Source organism: Anabrus simplex, chromosome 1 (genome assembly GCF_040414725.1).
Source record: "Anabrus simplex isolate iqAnaSimp1 chromosome 1, ASM4041472v1, whole genome shotgun sequence".
In the NCBI taxonomy this organism is placed as follows: Eukaryota; Metazoa; Arthropoda; class Insecta; order Orthoptera; family Tettigoniidae; genus Anabrus; species Anabrus simplex.
In genome coordinates this window covers 979112364-979136961 of record NC_090265.1, presented here as the reverse complement: position 1 = coordinate 979136961, position 24598 = coordinate 979112364, and the positions used below count along the sequence as shown (strand labels likewise).

General features: G+C 37.7%; 1 protein-coding gene across 1 annotated transcript in view; it reads right to left on the bottom strand.

Moving 5' to 3' along the window:
* The window catches only part of IFT54 (intraflagellar transport 54), a 228807-nt gene that overhangs the window by 193552 nt on the left and 10657 nt on the right, over positions 1–24598 (bottom strand). The window contains exon 2 of the mRNA XM_067136819.2: positions 12351–12468. Coding sequence (XP_066992920.2) covers positions 12351–12468 — 118 coding nt within the window. The remainder of the gene's footprint in view (positions 1–12350; positions 12469–24598) is intronic.

Genomic DNA, 24598 nt, shown 5'->3' with positions numbered 1-24598 from the left:
TAAATAAACATACTTTAAAATATTCTAAAGTGTCTATGGTAAGGCATTTATTCAAAAACACTTGTGCTTGAATGAAAGTTTGTCAGATGCACCAGTCTTCAGGTATTTATTGTTTATATTTAATAACTTCCTTGAGTGATATTCTTGTGGTTAAAAGGCCGTGTTGACTGTTTAACTTCTGAGAATTGCTCTTCAGAATGTGATAAAAGGAAATTATGTTAGTCGTTTAACTTGTTAAAACCCTGTGGTGGCTTCTGTTATACAAAATGGCGATCTGATTCGGGCAGCTTGCCTCGCGATCTGTAACCAGCAGGAGATCGTAATATATTAAAATATAACATATGATAAAAGTAAAAAGCTCCGAATTCTAAATAGATAGCGGGAAGATATTTGTATTCGTGATTGCGTGGCCTTGACTTACCTTATCTGGCAAATGTTTAATCCGCGTTGCCTTGGAGAACTGCTTTCGTGCACGACCTAGTGTGATAGCGGTGTGACATGGTCTGATTGTTCGTGGAATATTCCGGAGAAAGGGAAAGTAGAGTTGTGTCGTCATCTAGTACGTCTTGTGAGGGGGGGGGATTACTGGTTGTGTTTCAGTTACGTCGTGTTCGAGTATTTCATTTGTTTGTCTTGTTTGTTTACTGTTTACCATTTCCACGTATTTACTGAATTGATTCACAATTAAGTATTTAATTTATTTTCCACCTAGTCGATACAATGATTGCTTAAGGCAATTTTTAATGGTCAAAAGTGGTACATGTTTCGTATATTATCAACATCTTCAGCCACATAACACTGTTTAGATGAAAAATATATAAAATTGACAAAGTAATGCTTTAGAGGAAGTGTCCTTAAAATTAACATAAGATTGACAAGATCTTGATTGAAGTGCGATACGGACCATGAAGCTGATTTTATGTAATTTACTGAATTGCTCGTATAGGATGTTTTTTTCGTTTGTTTCGTTTAGATTCCGTTCCCTGTTCTCTAGTTAGTCGTGTTAGACAAATTTTTTACAGGGGGTGGGAGTTTTTCACAACTGAAAGGTGTTTTAGGTTGAGGCTTATATTGTTTAGTTAGGGCATTGCTTTTTAGGTTTTCTAACTTCTTATTCAATGTCGCCTGTTTCTTGTTCATTAGACTCTCTACTTTATCTCTACAGTATTTTTGTACAGAATCCCATTCTAACGTTACCAAATTTATTGACGCTGAAAGGTGCGCTAGGTAAAGTTCCCGATTAAGGAAAGATTTCTTCCTATACATAAATTTGATTTCTCTTTTAAGCCATAGACGGTTAACTGTTTTCTGGGTTGAAATTTGGAATACTGAGCGTATACTGTTTCTTTGTGTCCCTTTTAAGAAATTAGGAACCAGGTTGTTAATCAAACATTCTTTCAGGAATGTTATATCTGTGCTTACTTTTGCAAGTTTCATCTTTAGTTTAAGATAGATGTTCGTACTATTTCCTGCTTGGTTAGCATTCGTATTGCAAGCTGTCCACTTCATGGCCGTATCGATGAGTTTAATCAACAAATTAATCTAAAAGCCACCTAATCGATACTTTATTTCTTTTGCCTTTGGCAAACTTAAAAATACATTAACAAACACAGTACATGTTTCGACCATTTAGTGGTCATCTTCAGCTGTATATAAAAAAAATCTTAGATGATAACATTTAAAAGCAAGCACATTGGATCTTAAAAAACTATATCCCATGGGAATCCAAAAATTATTGTTCTAGATGCTTTAAATGAATTGAAATATGGGGGGGGGGGGTTGGGGTAAGGAGATTTATGTGAATGATACTTAAATTACAGTATCGTTTACAATTGTGTTTAAAAAACTTAAATGATGAAAAACATATTTAAAATATTTAAAAGCGTCTATGGTAAAATTCTTTTTGATAAATTAGGTGGCGTGAATAAAAAGTTCGTGTTTGTAATAATCTTCAGGCATTTGTGAGAAAATAATAACTTAATTAAAATCCGCCTCTGTGGTGCTGTTGAACACTTTGTTTTAAATAAACATACTTTAAAATATTCTAAAGTGTCTATGGTAAGGCACTTATTCAAAAACACTTGTGCTTGAATGAAAGTTTGTCAGATGCACCTGTCTTCAGGTATTTATTGTTTATATTTAATAACTTCCTTGAGTGATATTCTTGTGGTTAAAAGGCCGTGTTGACTGTTTAACTTGCGAGAATTGCTCTTCAGAATGTGATAAAAGGAAATTATGTTAGTCGTTTAACTTGTTAAAACCCTGTGGTGGCTTCTGTTATACAAAATGGCGATCTGATTCGGGCAGCTTGCCTCGCGATCTGTAACCAGCAGGAGATCGTAATATATTACAATATAACATATGATAAAAGTAAAAGCTCCGAATTCTAAATAGATAGCGGGAAGATATTTGTATTCGTGATTGCGTGGCCTTGACTTACCTTAATCTGGCAAACGTTTAATCCGCGTTGCCTTGGAGAACTGCCTTCGTGCACGACCTAGTGTGATAGCGGTGTGACATGGTCTGATTGTTCGTGGAATATTCCGGAGAAAGGGAAAGTAGAGTTGTGTCGTCATCTAGTACGTCTTGTGAGGGGGGGAGGGATTACTGGTTGTGTTTCAGTTACGTCGTGTTCGAGTATTTCATTTGTTTGTCTTGTTTGTTTACTGTTTACCATTTCCACGTATTTACTGAATTGCTCATATAGGAGGTTTTTTTCGTTCGTTTCGTTTAGATTCCGTTCCCTGTTCTCTAGTTTATCAAGAGTAATGTGGATGTTTTCTAGGTTATTCATTAAACTTCCTTTATTAATCCTACTGATAATTTGGAGATCTTGTCTGATGTTAGTGAAATATATAACATTCCTGAAAGAATGTTTGATTAACAACCTGGTTCCTAATTTCTTAAAAGGGACACAAAGAAACAGTATACACTCAGTATTCCAAATTTCAACCCAGAAAACAGTTAACCGTCTATGGCTTAAAAGAGAAATCAAATTTATGTATAGGAAGAAATCTTTCCTTAATCGGGAACCTTTACCTAGCGCACCTTTCAGCGTCAATAAATTTGGTAACGTTAGAATGGGATTCTGTACAAAAATACTGTAGAGATAAAGTAGAGAGTCTAATGAACTAGAAACAGGCGACATTGAATAAGAAGTTAGAAAACCTAAAAAGCAATGCCCTAACTAAACAATATAAGCCTCAACCTAAAACACCTTTCAATTGTGAAAAACTCCCACCCCCCGTAAAAAATTTGTCTAACACGACTTTTACAGAACAAGAACTACAAATATTAGGCAAAGGTCCAAATCATAATTGGCAAAGTATCAACAACAAACTAGAATTAATACAAACGTTAGCAGAAACAGAAACGGCCATACAAACTCTTCCAGTCGACATTCAAAATGATGTACGGTACGAAGCAAAGAAAAAGATTCCCTCCGTAATTAAAGGATTATTAACTAATTCCGCCATTTCAAAAGTTGAGAAGGATCTTCAGCGTAAAATTAGGCAAAATGACGTAGTTATAACAAAAGCCGACAAAGGAGGAACAGTGGTAATATTAAATGAAACCAAATACATTAAGAAAACAGAAACTTTTTTCAATAGTAACAAGTTTAAGGTAACTGAGAAAGACCCCACCCTAAACATCCAAAGGAATTTGAAAGGAATACTGAAGCACTGCACCTTCCTTTTAAATGACCAAGAAGTCCATAAACTCATAAATATGAACCCTGGACTTCCTAAGGCAAGAGCTATGCCTAAATTACATAAAAAGGACGTACCTATTAGACCAGTAATTAATTTTCGGAAAAGTCCTACGTACAAAGCCTCTCAATTTATTCATAAGTTTTTTGTCCCAAAACTATGTTTTTTTATACTAAAACCTCGATAAAAAACTCTAAAGAGTTTTGTAAGGCTGCTAAAGATTTCAAATTAACTTGTTCTCACGTAACAAGTTCTTTCGACATTAAAGACATGTATACGAACATTCCTATAAAAGACACTATCAAGATTATAAAAACTAATTTATTAGACCATAAACGCATCAGTAAACCTGAAATAGAAAACTTCATAACTATCCTGGAATTCGTATTGAACCATAATTTCTTTTCTTTTAAAAAATTTATCAGCAAGACGGACTACCTATGGGAGCACCGGCCTCTGGAATTTTAGCTAACATATACCTCGATCACTCGGAATACACTCAGATAGTAGGCTACATTAAAGGACTAGATTTCTGGGTACGCTTTGTTGACGATACTTTTGTCATTATAAACAAAGAACTTAATGACAGTCAAAGTATTCTAAATACCTTGAATACCTTAGACCCAAACATTAAATTTACAGCTGAAGAAGAAGAAGAAGAAGAAGGTACACTCAATTTTCTAGATATTCAAACAATTCGGATAAACAACCATTTCCAGTTTAAAATACACAGAAAACCCACTTTACACCGACTACAATTAAAAGCGATTCTTTACATCCCACTTCACAAAAGAAATCCGCCTACTACAGTTTCGTCAACAGGGCCTTTGAAATCCTGTTAACAGATACGGACAGAAAGAAGGAACTATCTTTCATTCGTCAACAAGCCTTACAAAATGGTTTCAGTTTGAAATTCATTAACAAAATCATTACTAAGTGCAAATATCAACAACAAATTAAACTAAAGCAACAATCGGAGAATGCAAAGAAATACGTCAAATTCACCTTTAATAACCCGAGGATTTATGAAATCACGAATTTGTTTAAGAAGCACAATTCCAAAATAGCTTTCTCAACCAACAACAATACAAAACACAGATTATTTAATCACAATAAAGTCAATAAACTTAAAGATGACGAATTTTAGGAATCTGGCATTTACAGATTGACATGTACCCAGTGCAAAAAAACATACGTGGGGCAATCTGGGAGGAGCTTTTTAATTAGATACCAGGAACATGTTAATGCAGAGAAATACAGAAGATACTCTGCTATGGGAGCTCATATGAAGGAAGCAAATCACAATTTCACTAACATCAGACAAGATCTCCAAATTATCAGTAGGATTAATAAAGGAAGTTTAATGAATAACCTAGAAAACATCCACATTACTCTCGATAAACTAGAGAACAGGGAACGGAATCTAAACGAAACGAATGAAAAAAACCTCCTATACGAGCAATTCAGTAAATACGTGGAAATGGTAAACAGTAAACAAACAAGACAAACAAATGAAATACTCGAACACGACGTCACTGAAACACAACCAGTAATCCCTCCCCCCTCACAAGACGTACTAGATGACGACACAACTCTACTTCCCCTTTCTCCGGAATATTCCACGAACAATCAGACCATGTCACACCGCTATCACACTAGGTCGTGCACGAAGGCAGTTCTCCAAGGCAACGCGGATTAAACATTTGCCAGATAAGGTAAGTCAAGGCCACGCAATCACGAATACAAATATCTTCCCGCTATCTATTTAGAATTCGGAGCTTTTTACTTTTATCATATATGCAGATATGCTGAAAGCAGCGGGAATTCCAGGAATCCAATGGCTCTATAGACTGCTCAACAAGAAATGGGAGGAAAATACTATTCCTGAGGACTGGAAGATGGGCATCATTGTACCTCTGTTCAAGAAAGGAAGCCGACGAAAATGTACTAATTACCGTGGTATCACACTACTGTCTCATGTCCTGAAAATATTGGAAAAAATAATAGAGACCAGAATCAGAGATATTGTTGAACCAATTTTGGAAGAAGAGCAGTATGGTTTCAGACCAGGAAGGTCAACTACAGACCTTATATTTGCAATTAGGATGCTAATGGAAAAATACTGGGAGAAGAACAAGCCTTTTTTCCTAATATTTTTGGACATTGAGAAAGCATACGATAGTGTACCAAGGGAAAGAATTTGGCAATGCATGAAAGAACTTCAAGTGCGAGATAGCCTCATAGACAAAGTGAAAATGTTGTATAGTGGGAACAGAAGCTGTATTCAAGTAGGATGTGGTTTGTCGGACTGGTTTGAAACAAAGAGAGGAGTGCAGCAGGGCAGCTCATTGTCACCACTTCTATTTATTATTGTAATGGATGTAGTAATGAAATCTATTAAAAGGAAAGAACATGGAGATATCAAAGCCTTCACATTTGCAGATGATGTTGCGATCTGGAGTGACTCAGAAAATGAATTGGGAGAGAGAATACAAAGCTGGAATGAGGAGTTTAAGAAATATGGTTTAAACATCAGCAAGACCAAGACGGTGGTGATGAAAGTGTATGGGGAAGGAGCAGAACCAATAGTCATGTTAAATGAAGCTCAACTGGACAGCGTTCCAGTTTTCAAATACTTGGGTAGCGTTATATCAAATGACAACCTAGCAAAACATGAGGTGAACAATCGAATCAATAAGGCAACACAATTCTACCACCAGGTAAGACACCTGCTGTGGGATGAGCAAATACCCATGAAAACAAAAATGACATTGTACAAGTCCTATTATACACCAATTCTTACATACAGTCTCGAAACTACAACACTGACCAATAGAGATAATTCCAAACTTCAGGCTGCTGAAATGAAATTCCTACGCACTATGATCCAGAAAACCAGGAAAGACAAGATTAGGAATGAGAAAATTAGAGAAGAAGTAGGAATAGAAAATTCTCTCCTAAATAAGATTCAGATATCAAGACTGAAGTGGTTTGGTCACATGAAGAGGATGCCAGTAAACAGAACTGCAAGGAAGGAATTTGACAGAAAGGTAGAAAGAAGACGACCCGTGGGAAGGCCACGAAGGAAATGGATAGATTTAGTTAAGAGCGATGTAATGCTGAGAGGTCATGATTGGGACAAGTTGGTGGAGGAAGAATGGTACAAGGACAGGATGAGATGGAGGAGGCTCATATACCACACCCGGGAAACTGGAGATGGTTTAGGATGATGATGATATGTTATATTTTAATATATTACGATCTCCTGCTGGTTACAGATCGCAAGGCAAGCTGCCCGAATCAGATTACCATTTTGTATAACAGAAGCCACCACAGGGTTTTAACAAGTTAAACGACTAACATAATTTCCTTTTATCACATTCTGAAGAGCAATTCTCGGAAGTTAAACAGTCAACACGGCCTTTTAACCACAAGAATATCACTCAAGGAAGTTATTAAATGTAAACAATAAATACCTGAAGACTGGTGCATCTGACAAACTTTCATTCAAGCACAAGTGTTTTTGAATAAGTGCCTTACCATAGACACTTTAGAATATTTTAAAGTATGTTTATTTAAAACAAAGTGTTCAACAGCACCACAGACACGAATTTTAATTAAGTTATTATTTTCTCACAAATGCCTGAAGATTATTACAAACACGAACTTTTTATTCACGCCACCTAATTTTATCAAAAAGAATTTTACCATAGACGCTTTTAAATATCTATATATATAAAATAACTTGTCCTGACTGACTGACTGACTGATTCATCATCGCCGAGCCAAAACTACTGGACATAAAGAAATGAAATTTTGGGCATAGATTCATATTAAGATGTAGGTGCTCGCTAAGAGAGGATTTTTGGATATTCCTGCGCTAAGGGGGTGAAAAGGGGGGTTGAAATTTTAAAATGTATGTATCTATATCTCAAAACTTTATAAGTTTACAGATGTAAAAATTGGTATTTAGAATATTCTTTAAAAATAAGGAAACACGTATTTTTTTGTTTTCAGAAAATCCCAATAGTAGGGGTGAAAAACGGTGAAAAAGGGGTTGAATGCCTTTAATCAGGACACCGGTAGTTATATATCAGAAACTGAAGATATTACAGACCTGAAAATTGGTACATTAGATCTGTTTTAAAAATAAAGAAACACGCATGTTTTTGTTTTTGGAAAGTCCAATTAATGGGAGGGTGAAAAGGGGGGTGAATTTTTAAAAGGAGTGCATCTATATCTCAAAACTTTTAAAGTTTACAGATGTAAAAATTGGTACTTAGAAACTTCATTAAAAATAAAGAAACACGTATTTTTTTGTTTTCAGAAAATCTTAATTGGAGGAATGAAAAGGGGTGAAAAATGGGTTGAATGCCTTTAAGGATGATACTTATGTTTCAGAACCTGCAGATATTACAGACCTGAAAATTGATGTTTGGGATCTCCTTTAGAAATAAAGATACACGTACTTCTTTGTTTTTGGAAAATCCAATTAATCGGGGGGGGTGAAAAGGGGGTGAATTTTTAAAATGAGTGTATCTATATCTCGAAACTTTTAAAGTTTATATATGTAAAAATTGGTATTTAGAATCTCCTTTAAAAATAAAGAAACACGTATTTTGTTGTTTTCGAAAAATCCCAATGGGAAGGGTAAAAAAGGGGTTGAATGCCTTTAATGAGGCTACTTATATTTCTGAACCTGAAGATATTACAGACCTGAAAATTGGTATTTGGGATCTACTTTAAAGATAAAGAAGCAGGTATTTTTTCGTGTTGGGAAAATCCAAATAATGGGGGGTAAAAAGGGGGGATGAACTTTTAAAATGAGTGTGTCGTCATCTTAAAACTTTAAAAGTTTACAGATGTAAAAATTGGTATTTAGAATCTCCCTTAAAAATAAAGGAACACGTATTTTTTTGTTTTCTGTAAATCCCAATGGGAGGGGTGTAATGAGGATACACATATCTCAGAAACTGAAAATATCACAGAACTGAAAATGTGTATATGGGATCTCCTTTAAAAATAAAGAAGCACGTATTTTTTGTTTTTGGAAAATCCAATTAATGGCGGTTAAACAGGAGTGACATATTGGGGTGATTTTTTCGAAAGACTATATCTACAGAATATGTGAGAAACGTAAAATGTAACAGACGTAAAAAGTGGGTATTTGGAATTTCCTCTAAATGTAAAGAAACATAGGTGATTTGTTTTTGGAAACTCCCTTTGAGGGGAAATAAAAAGGGATGAAATTTTAAAATTAGAATTTCTACAGTACATATAAAAAACTTAACATGTTACAGAAGTGAAAAATGGTATCTTTTATCTCCATTAAAAATAAAGGAACGTGTATTTTTAGTTTTCGAAAATAATACTTGGGTGGAGGGGGGGGGGGGCGGCTGAAAGAATTGATAAATTAATTGACTTAATTGTATAAGAATACATATATCTAATAAAAATAAAGTTGTTACAGACGTGAAAATTGGTATTTGGATTTCCTTTACAAACAAAGAAAAACGCGTTTTTTTTGGGGGGGGGGGGGACCATCTTGCGAGGCGGGAGTGAAAAGGAGTTGAATTCCTTTCACGAGGACATATAAATCAAAAGCTGAAGAAGTTAGAGTCGTGATGATTGGTATTTAGAAGATCCTTTACTATTAAAGAAACAAGTTTTTTTTTGCCGGATAATTCACTTAGGTGGCGGGGGGGGGGATTGTGAAAGGAAGTGAAAAAAGTGAATTATTTTTATCGGGATTCTTATATCTCAAAACTGAAGGTAATAGACGTGAACATTGGAGTTTGGAATCTCCTTTGAACATAAAGAAACACGCCGTCTTTTAATTTTTTTTTGGGGGGGGGGTATAAATAAACTTAACGGCGGTGGGGTGTAAAAGGAGGTGAGACCAATTGATTTTACTGTTCATAATGTTCTTATCAGGAGCCTCCGTTGCTCAGGCGGCAGGGCGCCGGCCTCTCACAGCTGGGTTCCGTGGTTCAAATCCCTTTCACTCCATGTGACATTCGTGCTGGACAAAACGGAGGCGGAACGGGTTTCTCTCCGGATACTCCGGTTTTCCCTTTCATCATTCATTCCAGCAGTACTGTCCAATATTTCATTTCATTTGTCATTCATCGATCATTGCCCCCAGAGGAGTGCTTCGGCAGCCGGCACAATTCCTATTGTCGCCGCTAGATGGGGCTTTATTCATTCCATTCCTGACCCTATCGAATGACTGGAAAAAGGCTGTGGATTTTCGATGTACTTATTCTGATCATAAACCGATCATTTTAAATCTTTCCTGGGTTCGATTTCAACAGCCATTTTTCCTTTGGAGAACGTTCATAGATTACAGTAGACTCTCCTGGCATATAAATAAAAATTTAAACACATTTGAAATAAACGATAGGAATGAGATTGACCGTCAAATTGTTCACCTCTATAATAAGGTCAATAATGCGCGGAAGTATGTCAATCTTGCATCTTGCTGTGGGGTCCAGAACATCTAATAATAATAATAATAATAATAATAATAATAATAATAATAATAATAATAATAATGTTCTGGACCGTCGTCAAATTGTGCGGGCCGCGCTGGAAACGGGTCCTGGCCTGGTAATTACTACGAATACAGTCCGGCCGCGGGTTCAGTACCGCCAAGGCACCCAAGACGACACCACGCCGTATCTCCTTCAGGATTTGATCCACACTAAAAATGCTTATAGGAAAGGATGGCAAAGATTTAGGGACCCAACTGACAGCGTGGAATACCTGGATATAGCCCGGGAAGTACAAAATCGATTGCTGGAAAGAAAGATTGAAAAATTTGAGGAACTTTCCCGTAATCTCTCAGAAAACGAGTCAGATCGCGAATTTTGGCGGATTCTCTCAGAAAACGAGTCAGATCGCGAATTTCGGAGGATTATATATAAAATGTTAAGCATTCAATTACATATTTCAGTATAATACCGTAGCGAAGCACGGGTATCTTGCTAGTTTTAAATATGTTTTTCATCATTTAAGTTTTTTAAACACAATTGTAAACGATACTGTAATTTAAGTATCATTCACATAAATCTCCTTACCCCAACCCCCCCCCCCCCCCATATTCCAATTCATTTAAAGCATCTAGAACAATAGTTTTTGGATTCCCATGGGATATAGTTTTAAGATCCAATGTGCTTGCTTTTAAATGTTATCATCTAAGATTTTTTATATACAGCTGAAGATGACCACTAAGTGGTCGAAACATGTACTGTGTTTGTTAATGTATTTTTAAGTTTGCCAAAGGCAAAAGAAATAAAGTATCGATTAGGTGGCTTTTTAGATTAATTTGTTGATTAAACTCATCGATACGGCCATGAAGTGGACAGCTTGCAATACTGCACATCTATTCACTTCAAGGCTGCTCCTCGCCACACAGCACTGCATTACAAGTTCTGGCCGGCTGCCTACACCATAAATCATATGGCCTTGATGCCATGTCTCTCTGTCCACGACTCATCTTGGAACTAGATCCTTGAAATATAAAGCCAAGTAGCAAATATTTAAGAATATACTTAAATATTGTATTTAAGCCACCTATTCAATACATATATATTTATTTTGATCTAGAAGATGTTTTTTCCCCTATGGGACATCATCAGCAAGAATATTTCACAAAATACATTAGATACAAATCACATTTATAGATTGGTAAGACATGAGTTAAAATACATTATCATATATTTTATAGTATTTTAAATGTCCTTGTATATGATAGTGTATTGTAACAGAAGTTTTACCAATCCATTAATGTGACTTTAAATCTGATGTATTTTGTGAAATATTCTTGCTGTTGATGTCCCTTAGGGGAAAAAACATGTTCTAGATCAAAATAAATATACCTAGGCTATATGTAGGTACCTGAAAAAAATCACATTTGCGATAAATGCAAATTTTTTAATCTTGTACTGAATCCAAGCCTACAGTAATTCTAATGTGGAATAAAATCAGTTTTACGCATAAATAGAAATGCAACAAAATGCGAATTGTGAAATTTTCCTTAATCTTCCTGCAGCACTCCACGGGAGAGACATGGATGGCTACCTGAGCACTATACAGAGTCTGACTTTGCATCCACTACCAATGTCAGCAACCCCTCCATTGTCATCTTTCCAGTCCAAGTCCTTTACTTGAATCCTTGTACTCTCTTGATCTCAACAGTATCAAGTTTTCAAGGTCAAGGGTGTCTCACTTCCCAGCCTTTTCAACATGTTCTCTTCTTGATCAACTACCTTATCATTCATTAGTTTTGTCACAAGACACCCAATATACATGCAAATGAATATTTAACCACATCAACAACAACAATAAAAAAGAAAGTAAAAGTACTGAAGCATGAGTGAATGGTTCAAGCATGCAAAATTATTTGATAATATTAATGCAATAAATCAGTATAAGGATAATGGTCAGTTGAGAATTTCTGAATTATGTTATAATTAATGTGTTTTCTTTGAACTGAAAATTCATACATGGAAGTTTACAGAATTTTTTTCCTATTCTGTTTCTCATTTATACAAATTCACTAACAGTGAGCTTGTTCTTCACCAAGACCTTACATGGTGCCAGACTGACTTAAAAAAAAACATAACTATCATTACTTACTGACAGCATCAATGACCTTCTGCAGAAATGCAACTTTACTTTCTCTGTCCTTTATATTTTCATGATTCAACTCTTCATCAGTCAGAAGGCCTTGAAGGAAGCCAGTGTCCCGAATAACCTGAATAATTAGGGCAGAAAGAAATGGAATGAGGAAAGACCAAAGGTCAGAAACAGTAAACAGAGCTCAAATAACATTACATCAACCATATAGATAAAAATTCACATGTAAAGATCACAATAAACTCATCCTGTAACATTTATCATTGAAAGAAAACAGCAAAAACAACACAAAATGATAAGAAAAACATACAACTGAGAGTATGATGGTTGTAATCCTATAACCCTTTATTAATTCCAGAATTAATAGTCTCATTCCGGGTGCCATTTTCTAAAGCCTCACTACTCATTACATTGCTGATTTCAGGACATAATCCCTCCATCAGCAATTCACACAAGTTATCTAGGAACATAATTTGAAGACACTAAAACTACATTTTATTTTATTTCTTCTTTAGCTTCCATCAAAAACATAGCAACTAAAAAAAATGAAGAAAATTATATCCTAAATTGCCTGAAGGTTTGAAAGTCTAATAAAGTAACTTACATGTGACTGAAAGTGACAGAGTTAAATTGAATTTTAAAAACAGAAGAATATGAAATATAACTTATGACACTAAAAATTAAAATCATGCATATAATTCCTTAAAATATTAATCAATCTCATTAACACAGCTGTACTATGGAGCTTATAACCATGTTTGACACTTTGAACTTTCTGCAGGTTGAAGCGAAAAAAGAGAGGGTGTTGTACCCTGAGCCTGCTCCAGTAGATTGATCATTTCAAGGTCTTCAAAGTAAGGAACTGCAGGTTCATAAGTAATCCAATTTATTCACCAATCAGGTATATACAGCAACTGAACTGGTTTTAACAGTATCCAATTTAACAGTTATAAAATCAGTTATAAAAACACGAGGGAATAAGATCAGAAATTTCGAAATCAGAGAAAGAATTGGATTCCCTAAACTGCAAAACAAGACAGAGACCAAGCAAGCTGAAATGGTATGGGCACATAATGAGAATGGAAGAAGATTGAGTTCCAAAGGGAGTATTTACAGAGAAAATAAGAAGACAACGCCGAAGGCCCAGAAAGAGGTGGATGGGTATGGTGAAGGAGAGTGTACGGAAGAGATGGGTAAAAGTAGAAGAGATATTGGAGGAAGGAAGGGAGTAGTGGAGAGATAGAGAACTGTAGAGGTCCTTGATTCACAACCTGATCCAGAAGACTGGAAACGGGAAATGAAGAAGAAGAAGAAGAAGAAGAAAGAGAAGAAGCGGAGGAGGAGGAAGAAGAAGAAGACGTTCTTATTCATTGTCGGTGTTGAATATCTGCACGTAAAATTTTGAAACATGCAATCATCTGAAATAGACATCTGAACAGGTACTAATGATAGATGCTACATAAACAATTATTTTATATCCTACTAGGCCTACTTGTAGGTTTCTTAGAATGGGAACACTAGGTAAATGTTTAAAATATATTTAAAAAATTGCCGTTCCAACATCTCCACATGAGATTTATAAATTTTTTTTTTTTTTTTTTTTGCTAGGGGCTTTACGTCGCACCGACACAGATAGGTCTTATGGCGACGATGGGATAGGAAAGGCCGAGGAGTTGGAAGGAATCGGCCGTGGCCGTAATTAAGGTACAGCCCCAGCATTTGCCTGGTGTGAAAATGGGAAACCACGGAAAACCATCTTCAGGGCTGCCGATAGTGGGATTCGAACCTACTATCTCCCGGATGCAAGCTCACAGCCGCACGCCTCTACGTGCACGGCCAACTCGCCCGGTTATAAAAATTAAATAATGATTGAGATTATGTACGAATCCCAATTAACCCCTCAAGCCAGTATTTAAATAGTGTGACAACTAGACTACAGGTGGTAATTAAATTGCTTAGCTGTCAGAAAATAACACATTTCTAAAACTATACAAGTTGGAAAGACAGCACGCGACCTTGCCCTCAAAACACAGCCTTGTATGCTATCAAAATCCTTCTGTGCTCCCAACGCCCCAGCGAACAGAATTTTCTACCCAACATATGGTGTACAATTCATGCCATGCCCCCTGAATGGAACTGTCAGCTGATGTATCACAGTCACATTCCATGAGTTAGTCTTCTTCTAAGGCTGTCAATTCCTCCTGCGCATAATCTATTTCACTCTTCGCACTCGAAACACTTACAAAAATTCTGGTACTAGTTTCATTATACCCTAAAAATGCACTTTCAATTTCACTACTTTCACTAACTATAGCTATCAGTACTTCTCCTAACATAACATTCATTTCCAGCTTTGATATCTCTAACAAAATTTTTAAATTTCTTCGTACAGATGGAAGAAAAGAATAAAGAATTCACAATCCATTGGTTTTAAATTATCCTCAATACACTGCACGAGCTGTACGTTACTACTTCGGCAAAGCATAATTATTGATAGGCTCAATGTCCATCTCAGGAACTGACATAGTTTGTAAAGTCATGGCTTATAGAACATGCTGACATAAGGAGCTTCCATTCTATCTCAATAGATGGTGCATACGAGCAGTTTATGCGCAATGTTGCTCCTTGTACGGTCTTCCGTTGCAAGGAAAACGAGACGCTTGTGTAATCGTGTACAGTTTAAAGCTCAGAGGAGCTACCTTTTATTCAAGGAAACAAATATCATTCATCCCTGAACAACAATATATACCGCAGTCTAAATTACACAGGAAATTAATGAACGCATTAAATGATTAAAATAATATTAATTTTGGAACAGATCAAATCAATAATTCAAACTCCTGTGACCTGTTATAACCTGGACTCCTGCTTCTATATGAATGAAAGGGTTTGGGGAGAATACTAAGAAACCTGGACTGGGACACAGTGTTGGAGGAGGAGTGGTGGAAAGACCGAAGAAATTGGAGAGGAATCATATTTGCCCCTACCCGGCTACAGCTGGATAACAGGAAATGATGATGATGATGATGATTTAAGTTGAGGGAATGAGCAAGCTATCGTTTATCAAAATAATTTTCTAGTCTCTGTTAACTTCCCTTATGGCTGCAGAACCTACTTCCTCTGCCTAAGTGGCATCAAAATAAAATACATGCACATGACAGCTAAGGCCATATTATGATTATCATAATTATTATCATACTGAAGATACAACAATCCCTCTGCTAAAGATATTGATATACATCATACTGATCAATATACATCAAACTGCTTGAAGTAAACATATTTACTGTTAAGTTGCTGGGATTGCTGGCAGTGTGGAAATATAAAAACTGTAATGAGCATGCTGCATACTATGGTGACAGTGTGGTACTGCTCAAATGGAAAACACGGCCCAAGTGTTTACAAGTAACACACTCCAAGATGATTTTAACAGAGGACAGGAATGAAGGTTGGCTGCTCTCAATGTACACGGAACGGTAGGTGGGCAAGAAGGGGGGGGGGGGGGGGAGGAAAGGGGAGAAGTTGTAGAAGGTAACTGGGCTAATGCTTTATGGAATAGGAACATGAGGGTTAAAGCTTCTTCTCAGGGAGCAAATACAGGACAGGTACCTGTGAGGTATTGGAGTGTGTTAGTGCAGGTAGAACAGCAGAGGGAAGATGGGGAAACAGGGAAGTGTTACAAAGGAGGGGCGAGGCAAGAGGAAAGGGAAACTTAGAGTAGAGGATAGGAAGAGGAAGGTGCAACAGGGTCATGAAAGGGAGAGAAGGGATGAGGAAGTAGGTTCTGTAGCCATAAGGGAAGTTAATAAGAGACTAGAGACAGAAGGGATCTCATGAAGTGGGTGGATTTGCGGATCTGGTCATGGCCGACTCTTATCGTCAGGCACATGGGGAAAGTGTGAGGAGGAAAGGGAACTAGCGTACAGTGCTATCAAGGAATTAAGTTCAGACAGATGTTAAGGAAAGTAGAAGGGAAGGAGGAGAATAAAGAGAAGGTGAAAATTCTTCACAACGTTACCAACAAAAAAGGCGAGCAAGAATAGGTACTAACATAGTTGGGCATGTGTGGGATCTGGTTATGACTGTGTGAGAGAATTTTGAGGGTGCAGGCATTTTTATAAGTAAGGTACTATAAAGGAGAGATACAGCCTGGAGGGTGATCCAGGATTTTAAATGAGGCTATGGAGTGGGTATATTGGAAATTGGGAGTGAGATTTGTAGATCCTAATGGCTGCGTAGGAGATAGACATCTTCACTGAGATGGCCTTCACCTGAACCACAATCATATGTATAAATTAGGGGGTTTGTTTAGAAGCATTATTCAAGGAAATAGGAGTGGACGAGGAAGCAGTGATAAGGGTTATAGGGAGCTGGAAGTCAAGTAAGGATGATCCAAAGTTGTTACTGTTAAACTGTAGAAGTATTCTAAAGAAAGGAATAAAATGAAGTAATTTAATAGATATATATCTACAAGATATTCTAATATGAGTTGAATCATAGCTAAGAAGTGATATTATGGATGTGGACATTTTCTAACAGAACTGGAATATGTATTGTAAAGATAGGATAGGAACAATACATAGGAAAGGATTCATACTGGTGAAAAAAGAATTTTTAAGCTATGAAAATGTTAAGGATGATAAACAAGAAATTCTAGGTGTAAGGCTCATTTTTAAATAGGCAACTTGAAGTTTTTTTTTGGGAGTACAGACCTGGAAGGGGCGACACTGTTGCAAAATTATTGGATAAGAGTTATGTGGGGAACAACATAGAAAGAAGTATTTTAAAGAAATAAATGATTAAATGGAAATCAAAGTTTTCTGAAAACCTAACAGACGACCACTTTGACGAGGCCGTTAATGACTTTGTCCAATTCTTAGCTTCAGTACCACATATTCTTCCCAGGCCGAAACACCCTGCCCAGAAATATTACGAACTGAGAAAGAATGGCCAACTAAATTCTGCCCAACGTTCATATAGGACCTCTTCAAACCCTGAAAGATCAACGAAAAGGACAAGAGATAAGAGAAGAAGGAAGTACATGTATGAATCCACTCAGTTCTACTATTACAATCAGCAGCGAAAAGCCATACGCAATGTGTTTACAAACGAACAACCAATTTGCAGCCTGAAAGAAGACGTATTGCACACATTCTTTTTGGACATATTTTCTAGGCCTAACGACCACAAAAGACCAGAATACCCTCAAAAATGCACTGAGAGTGAAATCATGGAGACTAACGACCTATACAATCCGGTCATATCTAAAGAAGACATTATTCAGGCAACACAGAAAATTAAGATAGTCCTGACCACGTAATCGTCCGAGCTATTGAAAACAGCACGATTTTAGAGATAATCACAATCATCGCCACTAGAATGCTAACAACAGGGTTAGTACCATCGACTTTCAAGAAAGCCCGTACAATTCTGGTTCATAAAGGAGGCGACGTAAACGATCCCAGTAACTGGCGTCCAATTACTATATGCTCAGTTATTAGACGAGTCATCGAGAGAGTTCTTGATAAACAGCTTCGGAACTACATTGGGTTTCATGACAATCAAAGGGGCTTCACCAATACACCCGGTACTTACATAAATACCTCAATTTTGGAAGCCGCTTTACAGCACACTAGGCAAGAAAAGAACGATGCATGCATTATATTTCACAACGTTCGCAAAGCTTTTGATAACGTCGGACATGCGCACCTCCAGAGCACACTGGAGTCGGTCGGAGTTCCCGAAAAACTGACGAGACTGATAATTGTTCTACAAGAGGGAAACGTAACACAGATATAGACACGAAAACAGGGAACAAAACCCATCAAAATGAATCGCGGTGTGCTTCAAGGCTCCCCTTTGTCACCGGCATTATTTAACATCGCTACCAATCATATTGTGGAAGAACTTTCTGAAGATTCTTTAGCAAGGAATTACGGTTACTCGATTGCAAACGAGGAGCCTAACCTCACTATAATGTGTTTCGCCGACGATACGGTAATATTTGGGAAAAACACTGAATCTGCTGCCGAACTAGCCAGGATCGCCATAGAAAGATTTAAGGAACTCGGCCTGGACATCAGCGCTTCAAAATCAGCTTGTCTTTCTATCAAGAAAGGTCGGCTAACGGAGGAGAATATCATCATTAATGACGACTGTGAAATTAAATCACAGCACAACGGAAGTGTGATTCGTTACTTAGGTGTGAATTTCATCAATGAAATTAAACTGAATCCATAAGCCGTACTTGACAAGACACGAAACAAGATTGACACCCTTGTTAGCTCACCATTGCTGCAATCTGATCAGAAATTTTCAATTTTAAACAGTTCAATATCACCTACTCTTATTTATCCACTCCAAGTTACTCCCCTAAATGAGATATCTCAATCTTTTCTATCAGACGTGGATAAAATATTAAAGAGTGGAACTAAAGAATTATTACAACTACCAGCAGACGTTCCGGATCACATGGTATACACCGAAAGGAAGTATAAAGGCCTTGGTTTGTTTCGCGCCACTTGGGAAGCCAAACTAAAGCATATTAACATCTGTAATAAATTATCGCTTGCAAATAACGGCTACATTAATGCAACTAGAAACTTGGAACAAGAACGTACAATTTGTTTGCAAGATCTAGGCATAGAAATGAATGATCGAGTTATGTCCAAAAATAGCCATCTTCCCAACATAAGGAAGGTCCGACAGATACTACGAGACAGAGAAGTTCAGTCATGGACGAAGTTGCCGCATAAAGGAAAGGGCGTTGGACTCTTCGAGGAATACACGCCAGGGAACAAATGGATAAGAGATCACCGAGGCTTATCCTGTGCGAAATGGAGAGAGGCCATCAAGATGACAGCGAATGTGTGCGCCGTTCACTCTGTGCCAGGAAGGTCCCAGGACAACACCCTCTGTCGGCGTTGCCACAGAGAGCATGAAACTCTTGCCCATGTCCTGGGAGCCTGCCCTCACGGGGAGGTATTGAGAAATTCCCACCATCATACAATACGACACATGATTGCGACCTCGCTGAGGGATCACGGTTTCACGGTGCACGCAGAGGTCTCTGGCCTAGCTACCGACGGGAGTAACAGACGTATTGACATGATAGCCTTTCAACCAGCTAGCAAGCAAGGACTAATCTTAGATCCCACAATACGCTTCAAGTCGCATGTTGGCCAGGCCGAAGAGGGGGACGCCGAAAAGAAGTCAATTTATCAGCCAACTGTAAACTACTATAAAGATAAATATCACCTAGACAATATTTCCGTCCATGGACTCATGATCGGAGCTCGGGGCACAATCCATAAATTTCTTATACAGCTATGGGATTCTGTCGGTCTCAGCCGGACACGACTTCACGACATCGCTATCGCCGCAAAACGAGGTTCAGTGACCATACTCCGCAATCATCTATATAACATCTGAAGAACCGTATTGCAAATCTATTCCTGAGCCTTTTGGTGAATCTTCTACCTGGCACACTAGCAAAGTCAACAGTAACTTAGAAGACAAAATACTGTGCAGTCAACATACTTTGTCCTTGTGGCAGCCTCTGCATGGGGGAAGTTGTAGTAATAATAATAATAATAATAATAATAATAATAATAATAATAATAATAATAATAATAATAATAATAATAATAATAATAATAATATATATGATACTCTAATAGGAGTTAAATCATGATTGTAGTAGGTGATCTCAAATCGCCAAATGTTAACTGGGAACGTAATGCGAAGACAGGAAGCAAGAGGAAGAGGAAGATGCAACAAGGTCATGAGAGGGAGAGAAGGGAGGAGGAAGTAGGTTCTGTAGCCACTAGTGAAGTTAATGGAGACTAGAAAGTGAGGGATCTCAAAAAGTGAGTGGAGTTGAGGTTCTGGTCACGGCCGACTCTATTGTCAGACACGTGGTAAATGGCAAATAAGTTAATCTGGGAAGGACAGCTGAATCAGAAAGTGATGGAACTAACTAAAGTGAAAAATATTCTAGGTGTGGTGCTGATAAAACCAAATGAGCTCAATACAGAAAATCAAGTGACAGATGGTATAAGTGATCATGCAGCTGCTTTTGTCGTAGTTAAAATTAAATGCGATAGAAATGAAGGTTGTGTCACTGCGCCAGCTGCACCATGCTCTGAGTGGTGCAGCGAAACGAGCTAAAAAAACACCCTGTAGTTGGATATAAGGGTAATGTCCAAATAGAGGAGATTACTACTACTAGTGTATATCTACTCCCTTAGTCCCGTTTCTTGATATGGGGTCAGGGATGAAGTGAGATGAATTTATATGGCAAGATTTTATGGCTGGATGCCCTTTTTTATGCCAATCTCAGCTGAGGAGCTAATGAAGGTGAAATGAAATATGGCAAATAAAACTGGGTAAGAAGATGTAAGGAATTAGCTGTGATCTATGAACAGCATTTGCATGGAAGTAAAAGTGGGAAATGATAAAACCGTTCTCAGGACAGCCGATGGTGGGGTTCGAACCCACGCGTCTCCCTAATGCAGAGCTTAGTTCCATAGCCATAGTGCATTAACACATGTGGAGGTGACTCATATTAGTAAAGCAGCAAAATTTATCTATGATAATTCTGATCTTTAAAAAAAGATATAGAAGGTGAAAGCCAGAAAAGCAGCTGAGAGTGATAAGATTGTTGGGGTTATAGTGCCATATCTGATATATGATTATTGTTTCTTTGAAGGAGCTATATCAAACAATAGCTACAGTAACGCCACTGATAAACACAAAATAGATACTTACAGGTCAGTCAGGTTGAAATGTGTTGCTTGTAAGCTCTGGGAAGGTATTATTTCCAATTACACCAGACATGTTTGAAAAAATTTGATAAAAGGCAGTTCAGGTTTATGAAAGGTTATTCCAGTGAGGCTCAATTTGTATAAATCCAGCAGGATATAACAGATATTTCAGGTTCAAGAAGTCAAATGGACTATCTCTATTTACCTATCAAAGGCTTCTTTAAAGGTAGATCATGAGAGACTGCTGACAAAAATGGAGGGGGGGCGGGCTATTGAACTAGACAAAAGATTGGTTGAATGAGTGGATACATTTTTAGAAAATAGAACTCGTAGAATTACAGTAGGTGAAGCATTATCCGACAGTGTAATGATTAAGAGTGGGGTCCATAAGGCAGTATTACTGGATCGTTATGTTTTCTAATTTATGTAAATCATATCGTCCCTGCTCTGGCAAACTAACGAATCTGAAAATTGTCAAAAGGTTAGGAGAGCTGAAAGAAGTTGTGATTACTCATGTCAAATCAATTTTTATATTTAATTATTGGTTTTATGTGTTAGGCATACAGAATGAGCTGCAGATGTGAGACTTTGTCAGAGGGTAGACAGTATATAAATAACAAAATCTAGACCAGAACTTCAGAACTACAGATTCCTTAGTTTGTCAGTTTTGCTAGTTTGCCAGAGCAGGGACGATATGAGCAATAAGCTGGGACAACAGATAAGGTTTTTTGCAAATGATATTATACTATATAGAGTAGTAAATACATTGCAGGATTATGAGCGACTGCAAAAAGATCTTGACAATTTTGTATGATGGACAGCAGACAATGGTACGACAGTAAGTTGGGTGAAAAGTCAGGTTGTAAACTTCACCAAGAGGAAAAGTCCTGTCAGTTATAACTACTGTGTTGATGGGGTGAATGCACCTCACGAGGATCACAGTACGTATCTATGTGTTGTAGTATTGGCTACTGAATGCATGATTTGAAGCAGTGTATCGATTCATTTAAGTGTCCGAGTGAATCGATTCACAGGAACAGCGAGCTCACGGCACACGATTCGGCTTACTCCCAGCGGACAGTGCTGAGTGGCGCACTCACTGAACGTTGACGGGGAGCCGAGCTTCTGCTGCAGCGAGACAGTGAATCATGGCACATCGGAAGAATCGTGAACGAGCACGGCTCAGTGAGACACAAGATACACACAGCTCCTTATCGGCACACTGGACACTGGCGGAGAGCTGAGCTTTTGCTGCAGCGAGACATACAGTGAGCCATGGCACACCGAAAGAATCGTACGCAGTCGCAGATCAGTGGATCAGAAGACAGTGGATCTGTGCATGAACTAATTCCCTATGTGAGATTCGTAAGGAACTTCAAAATCGAAGAAATGTTCCTATCACTCACATCTCTAGAAAGTTGATGTGCAGCTTGGTACATGGAAACACTTGAAAAGGAACTTGAAAAACATGGCATGTGAGAATGGTTGTCTGGTTCAATGGTAGTTAACACTGGAACAGGTGGTACTTCTCTGCTTGGTGCACATAATGGCTTAACCTTTCAAGCGGTAATGACGGAATAAATCGTCATAGCTGCATGGCTTCTTAAGTGGCCATGACGGAATATTCTGTCATCACATTGTAAATGTCTTTTGGAGATGGGTATGGCGACTTATTCCATCGTAGGATCTGAGATCACTTTCCTTTGTGAATGTATGTTAGTTTCGAACTTTGCCTACAGCAGCACTCTCCTAAAACCATGTGACTGGGCGAAATGCTTTTGTTCCGTGCCCAGCTGGCAGCCAGCCAGTACCGGCCGCCAGGCTGCTGAGATTGATAGATAGTGCATAATGGCAGGTGCAAGCGGAGCTCAGAAACGTCTGCCAGAAGAAGAACTGTGACAATTCGGTGAGTGATGTGTCATCTGATGGTGAGACTAATGTTGAAATGTCCGGAGATAGCGGGTGCAATGGTGCACGTGACTCAAGTGAACGTGACGGTAGCACTAGCGGTGATATTCAGCTCGGTGTATGGACAAAGGTAGGATCTGAACGGCTGAGATTTACATTTATGGTGCAACCTGGACTAAATGTACAAACTGAAGACGTAAATAATCTGCTAGAATATTTTCAAATGTTTTTCACTCCTGAATTAATGGAACTAATAAGTAGGGAAACCAACTGGTATGGTCAACAGTTTTTAGAAAGCACACCAACCTTGAAAGTATATTTGAGAGTGAATCAGTGGACTGATACGAATAAAGATGAAATTAAGACCTTACTTGCATTCTTTCTCTTGCAAGGCATTCATCAGCTACCTGACAACAAGAGCTACTTTCCTCGTAGACAGATATTAGAGACCCAAATATTTTTGGAGCTGTTCTCTGAAAGAAGATTTCATCTCCTTCTTAAAATTCTTACACTTTGTCGATAACGAAGCATACGATGAAGCCACATGTGGTCCAAAGAAACTCTACAAATTGAAACCTATTCTAGACCACTTGAATAGCAGGAAGCGATGTGTCTGTATACGAGTCTCTTACGTTATTGTAGGTTTCCCGTTGCTTTCCTCACTGAGCCAGATTCTCTTTCCTTGCCCATGGCACTGTAATAATTTTAATAGCTTGAAAGTGAGACTGTTTTTTTTAAACCTGATGAAAATACCTGACCAATTAAAAGTATCCCACCGCAAGTTCCCATTGCCAGACACCTCCTTCGTACTATGATCATTTTTGACAGCTTGATATATATTCTGTACTTTTTGAACCTGATAAAAATACTATACTAAAAAGAGTATCTCACTATATGTTACTTCCCAGAATACCTTATGGAAAAGAAATGTACCACTTGAAAGGTTAATTCGTAACATTAGGCAAAAGGTGAAACATATTTTTTCTGTGCACTACATAGGTTTCAATTAAATGGATTAAGTTCTGTAAAAGAAAAAAAAAAGTTAACTATGTTGATGGACTTACCTACATAGAATTGGAGTAATAAGAGACAACATATGTAGGAAATACAATGAAGCAGAGGAATCAGCCGAACACATACTTTTCGAATGTGAGGCGCTGGGTAGAAACAGACTCTCCACTCTAGGACTACCAGGTGAAGAGAGAGAAAAAATCCAAGAAGAGCCAAGAACAACAACCTGCAGCTTTGTGAAGGGAGCAGATATATCTACATGGGAATGAAGGAAAAACATGGTAGCAAAAGATCTTAGAGGTCGATGCTAATTAGGAGATAATATTTAGAGGCCTCATGAAGAAGAAGAAGAAGAAGAATTTTTTGATGGGCTGAAGTCGCTCTACAAATTCCACCAGCAGTCTCTCAAAAGACAGAACTGAGACAAGAGTATGGAAATTACAATATTTGCACAGTGCAAGATGGGTGGGCAGCAAGGTTGGTTGTGTATCAGTTCTAGTGACTAACTGGAAATGTGTCATTCTGCACTTGGAAAATGTGATTTCAAGTAAAGATAACGCAGCT